This window comes from Cnephaeus nilssonii (genome assembly GCF_951640355.1).
Source record: "Cnephaeus nilssonii genome assembly, chromosome: 3".
NCBI lineage: Eukaryota > Metazoa > Chordata > Mammalia > Chiroptera > Vespertilionidae > Cnephaeus > Cnephaeus nilssonii.
In genome coordinates, this window is record NC_137074.1 from 104744612 (window position 1) to 104756854 (window position 12243).

The 12243-nt window shown below is 40.6% G+C and overlaps 2 protein-coding genes across 7 annotated transcripts in view; one reads left to right on the forward strand and one right to left on the reverse strand.

Annotated features, from left to right (window-relative positions):
- The window catches only part of LOC307094879 (ceruloplasmin), a gene marked incomplete at both ends in the record, with an annotated part of 89567 nt that overhangs the window by 68465 nt on the left and 8859 nt on the right, over positions 1-12243 (forward strand). The window lies entirely within an intron of this gene.
- HPS3 (HPS3 biogenesis of lysosomal organelles complex 2 subunit 1) overlaps positions 5539-12243 on the reverse strand; it is a 62500-nt gene continuing 55795 nt past the window's right edge. For 4 of the 5 annotated variants that reach the window (XR_013813142.1, XM_079764028.1, XM_079764029.1 and 1 more), the window contains one exon: positions 5539-5774. Coding sequence is in view for 4 of the 5 variants with exons in the window: in XM_079764028.1 (XP_079620154.1) it covers positions 5647-5774 (128 nt within the window). In the remaining variant the exon portion in view is untranslated. Of the gene's footprint in view, positions 5775-7357; positions 7398-12243 lie in introns of all 5 variants that reach the window. The other variant, XM_079764030.1, reaches the window with a different exon arrangement.

Below are 12243 nucleotides of genomic sequence, written 5' to 3' on the forward strand. Positions count from 1 at the left end.
TAAAAAAAAAAAAAAAAAAACACCATAGAGAAGCCCTGGCTGGTGTGCCTCAGTTGGCTGGGCATCATCCTGTGCACCAAAAGCTTGCTGGTTCAATTCCCGGTCAGGGCACATGTCTGGGGTTGTGGGCTTGATCCTCGGTGGAGGGCATGCAAAAGGCAGACTATTGATGTTCCACTCTCACCTCAATGTTTCTCTCTCTTCATCTCCTCTCTCTCTAAAAATCAATAGAAATAAATAAAGTAGGGAAGTTAAAAAAAAAAAAGGCCATAGAGAAAATTGTAGAACAAATGAAAAATGTGAAGGAAAAACACATGTTGGAAAAAAAATTTAAAGAGAAATTTGGTATTTACAAAGAGAAAGGTATTTTATGGGACTGAAAGGAGTAATGAATAAAAAAGACAGTTTAAACTATATACAGAAAAGTGGGGAGCCACATTATCAGTCTGAATTATCTTTAAATAAAAGTTTAATAAAGCTTTGGGCAACTTACATTAATTCTGAATCTCAGATAAGTTTCTTCCTACCATGACACAAAGAGAGCAGTGGAGGTTAGCTTGAAATCTCTCAGTATTACGCACCAGGAGGAACACAATTTCCTACACACACCCCAAAAAAATTAGAAAAAAATTATGGATGGCCTGTCATACTTAACGAAATGCTTCATTTTCTCTACCAGAGGAAGCATAATAAAGACCTCCTATGACAAATATAAAAAAGGGTACTTTTTTTATACTGTGACATTTTGGAGTAGCCTCTAGAAAAAAAGTTTGCTTAGCTTTAAGTTCCTTATAGGCCGGAAATGTATAGTCTGTATCTATATATATAAAAGCCTAAGTGACCATCGCAATTGAAATAACCAAATGTACGACCGAACAGGCTGCGTGGGGCGACCAGGCCAGCAGGGCGGCAGGGGGGTTAGTGAGGGACGACCAAACGACTGAACAAGCAGGCTGTGTGGGGTGACCAGGTCGGCAGGGGGGTTAGTGAGGGACAACCAAATGACTGAGCAGCAGCTGCATGGTGTGACCAGGCCGGCAGGCGGGGGGAGTTGGGGGAGACCAGGCTGGCGGGGGGGGAGGGGCAATAAGGGGCGACAAGGCCGGTGGGGAGGGGGGAAGATAGGGGTGACCAGGCCGGTGGTGGGGGGCAGTTGGGGGCAACCAGGCTGGCAGGGGGGCAGTTAGGGGCGATCAGGCAGGCAGGCATGTGAGCAGTTAGGAGCCAGTGGTCACAGATTGTGAGAGGGATGTCCGACTGCCGGTTTAGGCCCGATCCCCAGGATGAATTTTGTGCACCAGGCCTCTGGTTTCTATTAAGTAGCCAAATCCAATATAATACTCTGCTTGGTAAATATCTAACCCAATATTAACTTAATGAAAATAAATTTTAAAAACTCATTTGGACATAATGTCAGACTTACAGAAAAACTGAAAGAACGGTACAAAATATATATATATATATCCCATACACCCTTCACCCAGTTATCTAGATGTTACAATTTTCCACAAAATGTTGCTCTTTTGCACAGCCACATCTGCTCTTTTATTCTCTCTCCTAGCTCCCTGTCTCTCCCCATATCCACATTATATATACATTATAAATATACTAGAGGCCCAGTGCAAAAAATTCATACACAGGTAGGGTCCCTAGACCTGGCCAGCGATCAGGGCCAATCTGTGGGGAGATCGGCGGGGCGATCGGGGGGCCCCTGATTGACCCACCTTGGCTGGCCTGGGGCCTGCAGGCTGGGGACAGCTCCTGCATTGAGCGTCTGCCCCCTGGTGATCAGTGCGTGTCATAGCACCCGGTCATTCCACCATTTGGTCGATTTGCATATTAGGCTTTTATTATATAGGATATACTCATGTTCCTCAAAACAAATGATATCCTCACGCATAAACATAGCACACATATCAAAATCAGGAACTTAAAAGTGATCCTAAACTACATACCCTTTTCCAATTGCCCCAACTGTTCTAAAATGAAAACCCTGCTCATGTGTCACATCCAGCTAGCATGTCCTCAGTCTGAAACAGGTCCCTCAGTCTTTCTCTTTTGCAACTGGGACATTTTTAAAGAATACAAGGCTGTCCCTTTATAGCATGTCCTTCATTTTGGGTTTGCCTAATGTTTCCTCATGATTAGATTCAGATTAGGCATTTCCTGGCCAGTCTCTCAAAGAAGTGATATTGTTTCTCTCAGTACACATGTCAAGAGGCAGAAGATGTTGATTTGTTCCTTTACTGAGTTATGTTTAAGAGTTTAATTAAGGTAGCATCAGCCAGGTTTCTCCACTGTAAAGTTACTATTTTCCCTTTATAATTAACTACAGGCCTGGTGCACAAAATTCGTGCACTCGGGTGGGGGCTTCCCCAGCCTGGCCTGTGACCTCTCACAGTGCGGGAGCCCCACGATTGATCTTCCCAAAGAAGTAGGCCCTGCCCACCCATCCAGGGTTCCTTGATGGATTGCCCCAAAGAGGTAGGCCGGAGCCGGGGGTCCCGCCCCCAGCGTTGCTGCATGGAGCTGCCGGGACCCGCCCCTGGTGTCACTGTGCAGAGCTGCCGGGACTGCCCCTGGTGTCGCTGTGCGGAGCCACCAGGACCCGCCCCCGCGGCTCCATGCAGGGCCACCAGGACCCACCCCTGCACAGAGCCGCTGGGACCCCCGGCGTCGCCACGTGCTGCGGGACCCACCTCTGCGCCGCGCATGCAGAGTCAAGTCCCAGCCCACCCATGCACGCCCGCTGCGCATGCAACCTCCTGGTGATGGATTGTTACAGTGTGAGGGTGTGACGACCACATAGGCTTTTATTAGTATAAATAAGGATCTTGGGGGAGGTGAAGAGGGAGGGAAGTAATTTTTCTTGAAACAAAGCAGTACTGGAATGAAAGACGTGTTTTTAAACATAGAGCAAGCAGAAAAATATAAATGAATCTAGAATAATTAAACAAAATAACTAATTTTTAAAAATTAGAATATACTTAAAGCACCATGTACATTTTTTAATCATATGATATATACTATTTTTAATAATGGTCTTAAAATTTCTTTTTCTATAGAGACCAAGTCTGGCTGAAAGAAATAAATTGGTGTTAAGTGAAAAGAAAAAACAACCACCACCAATTCATTATAACGTATGTGAAAGTGTTGAATAGAATGTTTACTTAGGAATGTCTATAAACATTAAAAGAAGACTGAAAACATACACTTCTGTGCATTTGCGGGAAAACTGTATTACCTGTTTCACATGACTATTATACATGGCCTACTCTAACACACTAGGTACTTTAATTGATTCATATAGGCCAGTGGTCAGCAAACTGCAGCTCGCGAGCCACACGCGGCTCGTGAGCTGCGGTTTGCCGCTCTGTTGACTAATGAGTTTGCTGACCACTGGGATAGGGGCTTAATCACAAGAAACAACAACAGCCTGTAATTATTGGAATCGAGAGTCTAGGTCGGTGGTTGGCAAACTCATTAGTCAACAGAGCGGCAAACCGTGGCTCGCGAGCCGCATGTGGCTCGGGAGCTGCAGTTTGCTGACCACTGATATAGGCCATTTGTGTCACTATCACTGGGGCTATATAAAGCTGTATTTAAAAAAAAAAAAATCTATGACCAGATACTGTCCTTGGATAGACCTCAAAGGATTACTATTAAGATTCATTAATATGTTTCCAATCTGTGGATTCCCCATCAATCCCTCTAATGTGCTGCTGACAACATTCCTAAGGAACCAATAGACATAGGGGTACAGGGAAGTATAATTTAAAATAAAATATAAAGTAATAAATAATAAAATAAAAATTAAAAGTAAAAATTAAATGAGTATCCTATATAATAAAGAGGTAATATGCAAATTGACCATCACTCCAACACACAAGATGGCCGCCCCCATGTGGACACAAGATGGCCACCACAAAATGGCCAGCAGGGGAAGGCAGTTGGGGGCGATCAGGCCAGCAGAGAAGGAAAGTTGGGAGGGATCAGGCCTATAAGGGAGGGCAGTTGGGGGTGATCAGGCCAGCAGGGGAGGGCAGTTGGGAGTGCCCAGGCCTGCTGAAGGGGAGGGCAGTTGGGAGCAACCAGACCTGCAGGGGAGGGCAGTGTGGGGGTACCAGGCCTGCAGGGGAGGGCAGTTGGGGGTGACCAGGCCTGCAGGGGAGGGCAGTTGGGGGCGACCAGGCCTGCAAGGGAGGGCAGTTGGGGCGACGGGGGGACCAGGCCAGCAGGAGAGGGCAGTTGGGAGCAACCAGACCTACAGAGGAGGGCAATTTAGGGGGACCAGGCCTGCAGGGGAGGGCAGTTGGGGGCGACCAGGCCTGCAGGGGAAGGCAATTAGGGGCAACCAGGTTGGCAAGGGAGGGAAGTTAGGGGTGACAAGGCCAGCAGTGGAGGGCAGTTGGGGGTGACCAGGCCAGCAGGGGAGGGCAGTTAGGGGCAATCGGGCCAGCAGGGGAGCAGTTAGGCGTTGATCAGGCTGCCAGGGGAGTGGTTAGGGGGTGATCAGGCTGGCAGGCAGAAGCGGTTAGGGGCAATCAGGCAGGCGAGCGGTTGGAAGCCAGCAGTCCTGGATTGTGAGAGGGATGTCCGACTGCCCGTTTAGGCCTGATCCCACCGAGGGGTCCCAGATTGGAGAGGGTGCAGGCTGGGCTGTGGGAGACACCCCCCCATGCACGAATTTTGTGCACCGGGCCTCTAGTTTAAAATAAAATAGAAAATGAACCCTTAAAGAAATGGTCAAAAGGATATGAATCTGGAACTGAAAAAAGGCCAAGTTAAGAATTGTATAGATTAAATCCTCAGAAAACTTTCAAAATATGGTTGTGGCAGATGCCTGGTGAGTAGCACTATGCCCAGCCTTAAGCAGTCAAAGCACACTATCAATGAGCTGAACTTGGACTCAAAATTGTTTGAGACAAATTGAAAAAGATGACACAGTTGTGAATACAATTATATATTCCTTTATTTTCACATACACTCTAGCTAAAAGAGCAAGAGTACACCTCAATGAAAAATGGAAATGAGGTTTTGGCTGAAAAGCATCTGTTCAGCATATCATGGTAACAGCCAGTCAAGAAAGTTACTTTGTAAAATTCTACTTCATGTGATTGAGAGAGAAAGGCAGCAGTGGGTTTTAAAAGTAACAAAATAATAAAGTTTGAAATCTTTTACTGTGGGAAAATATTAACATCTTTCTCAAAGAAAATTGTTTTAAAAAGGGACCCAACAGAAAAACTGGAAAAATCAAGGAGACTGAATTTTGCACCTTATGGAGTGACATTCTTTCACACATACTTGCAAAATGGTTCTTTGTGGTCCTGGGATAAAAACGATTGCCATATCTCTGACAACAGTAAATTGATGTTCTTTGAAATAAAAGTCAATCTCTATTTCTAAAAATATATGGCTTCTTTGAGAAAATTCTTTTACCTTGTAGTTTTTAGATTCTAGGTGGAATCTTAATGGATTCAGGTAATAAATTATGAAATACCATGGTAAGGTAAGCAACATGAAAGCATTTGCAATATATGCACATATTCAATATGAAAATCCTTTATTTATTTATATTTTTAGTTGGCATTCAATTTTTTTAAATTCAATGTCACATGCTATTATGCTGATTTCCAAATGATACCTTCAAGTCAATGATTTCTTTCGGCTGCAATAAATAAGATATGGCAAGAAAAATGCTGCAGTGCCATCTTCTGGAAGGACATTCAAGAAGTCCCTTAGTTCTAGTTCCACAGCAACAACTGACAGTGTTTCTGTTTGTAGGAAAAAATATCTGAGTTAGAACAAAATAGCTTTATTCAATTCTCTTATCACTCAATAAACCAGAAATTAGTTCAGGTAAAAAAATACTATAATTATGAAATAAAAAATATCTTATGGTCTTACAACTTCTTATTTACTCTTCTGAGAATCCTTTGAAGATTATTATTATTTACTAGTGGCCCGGTGCATGAAATTTGTGCACGGGGCGGAGGGTGGTGTCCCTCAGTCCGGCCTGTACCCTCTCCAATCTGAAATCCATCTCACAATCTGGGACCACTGGCTCCTAACCTCTTGCCTGCCTGTCTGCCTGATCGCCCCTAACCACTCTGCCTGTTGCTCTGGTCACCCCAACTGCCCTCCCCTCCTGGCCTGACTGCCCCTAACTGCCTCTGCCTCAGCCCCGCCACCATGGCTTTGTCCAGAAGGACATCCGGTCTAATTAGCATATTACCCTTTTATTGGTATAGATTAGCCCCATGCAATTTGGATTTACTATTTCATTTGATTCAGAGAAATTATTACAATATTTTTCAATAAATTTCTATTCTGAAGAAAAATACAATCATTAGAATACTGTTTTTAAAGCTAATTTATAAACATTATTTGCTAGGACAAGAAATACTATTAATTGTTGATAACATTTTCTTAAATTAGTTTCTCACTGAAATTTTCATGTTATTAATAAGCATAAAATGTTTTTATGACCATTTATCTTTTTTTTTCCAAACTGAAAAGTAATGAGCTTTTGTGAACATTTCAAATATTAAGAATTTAGCAAACATTTTTGTAAAGATAACTATGCAATTTTATGATTCTATTGCTTATGGATGAATGCATACTGCCTTCTGCTGGGAGGAGAAGGGGTGACACCTAAGAACAATGTTCCCCAATAAACATATTTCCGTGCTACTCCCTGTGTGATCTTCACATGTCCACCACTTACTCTATTTGCCAAGTGACTGAAGTAAATCTAGTCAGGGGTGTGTGCATCCATCCAAAGTTATCTGTCCAATATTCAGCAACCTAATCGCCCTTTACATAAAGGACGGACATGTGCTTGCTGCTAAAAGTTAATGAATGCAGCAGCAGTGATGTATAGAAAAGATCCCCTAGTTCTGGAATCAGACAGACTTGGGCAGGGATCAGACTCTTCTACCTACTCTCTGGGTGACTTTAAGAAATTCACTTAGCCTCCTGAGTACTAATTTCCTTATCTATAAAGTAGTGGTACCATTTGCTAGCTTCTAGAGGCCTTTGAGTATTCAGATACAGCAATTCACATCTGATATATAATAGAACCTTAATAATAACTACTAACTAGTTTGTAAAACCTACATGAAAAACATGAATTACTAATGCTTTCCTACCAAACCAGTTTATTTAGCCTAAATGTGGTACCTATAAGAAGTATACCACACAAAAAAAATACTGAGTTGGGGGCCAGTGCACAGTGGTTATAGAGCCAACAAACAAAAAAATCTTGCCACTACCCAATTCTCTGCTGCCAACTAGTGAGAGGCTAACAGGTTATAACTTCAAGAACAAGGTCAAGATCTTAAATCCTTAAGAGTACCTTAAATCCTCTAGCATGATGAGAAAATATTCATCAAATGCTAAAAACCAGTTATTTCTGCCTGGTGGGGTTTTAAATGACTTTTTAAACTTTATTTTTAGAATTCACTAGAGTATGAGAATTTGTAACAATAAGCACAGTTCATTATCAGAAAAACGACTTCCTTGAAACAAACAAGCCAACTACTAACCCTAGGTTCAATGGCTCTGCATTAATGCAAAGATTCTCAACAAGTATGATTTTGCCACCACCCCACCCCCCATGCAATATCTGGTAATGTTTGTAGAAATTTTTATTTGCTGTAACTGGGACAGTGCTATGGTATTTAGTGGGTAGAGACCAGGGATGTTGCTCAACGTCCTAAAATGTACAGGATACACCTACACACACACACACACACACACACACACACACACACACACACACACACTATTCAGTCCAAAATGTCAATAGTACCAAGGTTGAGAAAGACTGCATTAGAGATACAAAATATAAGCTCATAAGCATATACTAGTATAAGTACCTGACCTCCATCTCCAACATTACCATCTTGCAATTTTGCCTAACATGTACTCTAGAGTTACCCCTGAACTTCTCATTAGTCCCAGGATATTAAAAACTTAGCTTGCTTCAGAGCACTCAGTAAGTGGCAGACCTGGAACTTAGCTCCAATTCTCCAGGCTCTGATCCCAGTCATTTTTCAGTGTAATACAGCTGCCCACAGAGGACATCTTTCTCTAGGACCTTTGATATCCAGGTGGTTTTTGCTTGAAGGGAAGGCAGTTGCCCCACCCTGTTGGAAGTCCTCTTGCCCCAACCAGTGGTTGATAGTCTGAGTCTAATCAAAACTGAGTGTAAATTGGACTGCAGGCAGAGTCAGATCTCTGGAGGCTTTGAGTCTCTGATCTCCTTCTGGCCCTGGGCTAGGAAAAGCAAAACCTGGTGCACATCTTGGTCCTTTCCAAAGGCAACCAGCCCCAGCAGAGGGAGCCATAAGAGGTGGATTGGTGACAGCTCCAAACAGGGAACTCAGGGCTAGTCAGAAACAGCATCTGCCATTGTCCTGCACTAGATATCAGGTCATTGCAGATCTACCTAATACACAGATACAAAACCAAACAGTCAGACAAAATGGGGAGACAAAAAACAATCCCAAAATAAAAGAATAAGAGAATTCTCCAGAAGAAGAGGTAAACAAAATGGAGATAAGAAATGTATCTGATATGGAGTTCAGCATAATGATGGCAAAGAAGCTCTACAGCATGAGAAAAGATATAGTAACTATGAAAAAAGACCATTCACAAATAAAGAATGACATAGAGCTAATAAAGAACACACTGGAAGGAATACACAGCAGATTAAGGGAAGCTAAGAACTGGATCAGTGAATTAGAAGATAGGGCAGAAAAATATCACTCAATCAAAGAACCAAAAAGAAATAACAATTGAAAAACAGGAGGACAGCTTAAAGGAGCTGTGGGACAACATGAATCAAAACAATATTCACGTAATAGGAGTGCCAGAAGGAGAAGAAAGTGAGCAGGGGATAGAGAACATGTTTGAAGAAATAATGGCAGAAAACTTCTCTAACTAAGTGAAGGAAACAGTCACACAAGTCCAGGAGGCACAGAGAGTACCAAGCAGGAAGAACCCAAACAAGCTCACGCCCAGACACATCATAATTAAAATGCCAAAAATTAAAGACAAAGAATCTTAAAGACAGCAAGAGAAAAGCAATTTGTTATGTACAAAGGAGCTCCCATAAGGCTGTCAGCTGAATTCTCATCAGGAACTCTACAGGCCAGAAGGAATGGCATGAAGTATTCCAGGTAATGAAAAGAAAGGACCTGAAATCAAGAGTACTATATCCAGCAAGCCTATCATTCAAAATAGATGGTGAAATAAAGAGGTTCCCAGACAAAAAGATAGCTGAAGGAGTTTATCACCACCAAACCAGCACTGAAAGAAATGCTAAGGGGTCTGCGATAATGAGAAGAAGAAATATAGAGAAACACAGGCATACAGAATTAAAATGGCAAAAAAGAACCTATCAATAACAACCTTTAATATAAATGGATTAAGTGCTCCAATCAAAACACAAAGGGTAGATGAATGGATACAAAATCATGACTCAACTATATGCTGTCTACAAGAGACGCACTTAGAACAAAAGACTCACATAGGATGAGAGCAAAAGGATGGGAAAATATTTTCCATGCAAATGGAAACATAAAAAAGCTGGGGTAGTAATACTCATATCTGACAAAATAGACTTCAAAATGAAGGCCATCACGAGACACAACAAAGGTCACTACATAATACTAAAGGGATCAATTCAACAAGAGAGTATAACCCAGGTAAACATACACTGAGTGGCCAGATTATTATGATCTCTGAACACATAATAATCTGGCCACTCAGTGTATATCCTATACAATAAAAGGCTAATATGCAAATTGTCCCCTCGACCAGGAGTTCGACCAGCAGGCAGGCCAGCCACCATCCCATGTCCCCTCCCCCTGGCCAGGCTGGCCGGACACCACCCATGCATGAATTCATGAATTCATGCTCCGGGCCTCTAATACACACACACACACACACACACACACTGAGTGGCCAGAATATTATGTATTTAGAGATCATAATAATCTGGCCACTCAAGTGTATATGCACCCAATATAGGGGCACCTAAATATATTAAAAACAAAACAAAACAAAAAATACTTCTAGAGAACTTTAATGGAGAGATTGACAGCCAAACAGTCATAGTAGGGGACTTTAACACACTGCTGACTTCACCAGATAGATCTTCTAGACAAAAATTAACAAGGAAACAGTGACTCTAAATAACACACTGGATCAGATGGATTTAATTGACATTTGTAGAACATTTCACCCCAAAGCTGCACAATATACATTATTCTCAAGTGTACATGAGTCATTCACAAAGATAGACCACATGTTAGGACATAAAACAAGTCTCTACAAGTTCAAGAAGATTGAAATTATATCAAGCATCTTCTCACATCACAATGAAATGAAATTAGAAATCAACTACAGTAAAAACACTAAAAAACATTCAAACACATGGAGACTAAATAGCATGTTATTAACCAAATGAATGGGTTACCAATAAGATCAAGAAAGAAATAAAAAAAAATTCCTGGAAATAAATGAAAGTAAACACACAACAACCTCGAATCTCTGGGGCACAGCAAAAGTAGTCCTGAAAGGCACTACAGGCCTACCTCAAAAAAATAAGAAAAATTATTAATAAACTTTTAACCCTACAACTTAAAATATTAGAAACAGAACAATAAGAAAAGCCCCAAGTGACTAGAAGGAAGGAAATAATGAAGATTAGAGCAGAAATAAATGATATAATAGAGACTAAAAATAAAAAAATAAATAAAAGAGATCCATGAAACTGAGAGCTTGTTCTTTGAAAAGATAAACAAGATTGATGAACCGTTAGCCAGACTCGTCCAAAAACAGGGATGACCCAAATAAATAAAATCAGAAATGAAAGTGGAGAATTAACAACTGACACTACAGAAATACAAAGGATTGTAAGAAAATACTATGACAAACTTGCTATAGTTGATTTCTAATTTCATTCTATTGTGATTTGAGAAGATGCTTGATATGATTTCAATATATGTCAACAAGCTGGACAATGTGGAGGAAATGGGCAAATTCCTAGAAAAATACAATCTCCCAAAACTGAATCAGGAAGAATCAGAAAACTTGAAAAGGCCAATAACAACTAATGAAGTAGAAGCAGTAATCAAAAAAACTCCCAGGAAAAAAAAACCCTAGTCTGAATGGCTTCACAGAAAAATTTTACCAAATATTCAAAGACGAAATAACACCTCTACTCCTCAAAGTATTCAAAAAAATCCAAGAGGAAGGAACACTTCCATTCTCTTATTATAAGGCCAGAATTATTCTAATTCAAAAACAGGTAAACAAAGAAAGACAATTGCAGGCCAATATCCATAATGAACATATATGCTAAATCCTCAACAAAATATTAGCAAAGCGGATCCAGCAACATATTAAAAAAATCATACACCATAACCAAGTGGGGTTTATTCCAGGGATGCAAGGCTGGTACAGTATTTGCAAATCAATAAATGTGATACATCACATAAACAAATTGAAAGACAAAAAATCATGATCGTATCAACAGACGAAAAAAAGCATTCAATAAAATCCAACACCCATTTTTGATAAAAACTCTCTACAAAGTGGGAATAGAGGGATCATATCTCAACAGAATAAAAGCCATATATGATACTTTAGCCATCATCATACTCAATGGGCAAAAACTTAAACCATTTCCTCTAGGAAAAAGATAGGGATGTCAGCTTTCACCACCCTTATTCAACATATTATTGGAAGTCCCAGCCACAGCAATAAGACAAGAAGAAATAAACAGCATCCAAATTGGAAAGGAGGAAGTAAAACTCTCATCATTCACAGATGACATGATTCTGTACATACAAAACGCTAAAGACTTACCAAAAACTACTAGATTTAATAAATGAATTTGGCAGTGTAGCAGGATACAAAATTAATAGCCAGAAATCAATGGTATTTTTATACACTAATAATGAATTCTCAGAAACTAAATAAATAATCCCATTTACCCAACAACAAAAATTAAGATACTTAGGAATAAACTTAACCAAGGAGGTAAAAGACTTGTACTCGGAAAACTACAGGAAGTTGAAAAAAGAGACAGAGGAAGATATAAAAAAGTGGAAGAATATACCCTGTTCATGGATTAGTACAATTAACTAATTAAAATGTCCATACCACCAATGCAATCCCTATTAAAATGCCAATGGCATATTTCACAGATCTAGAACAAATACTCCAAAA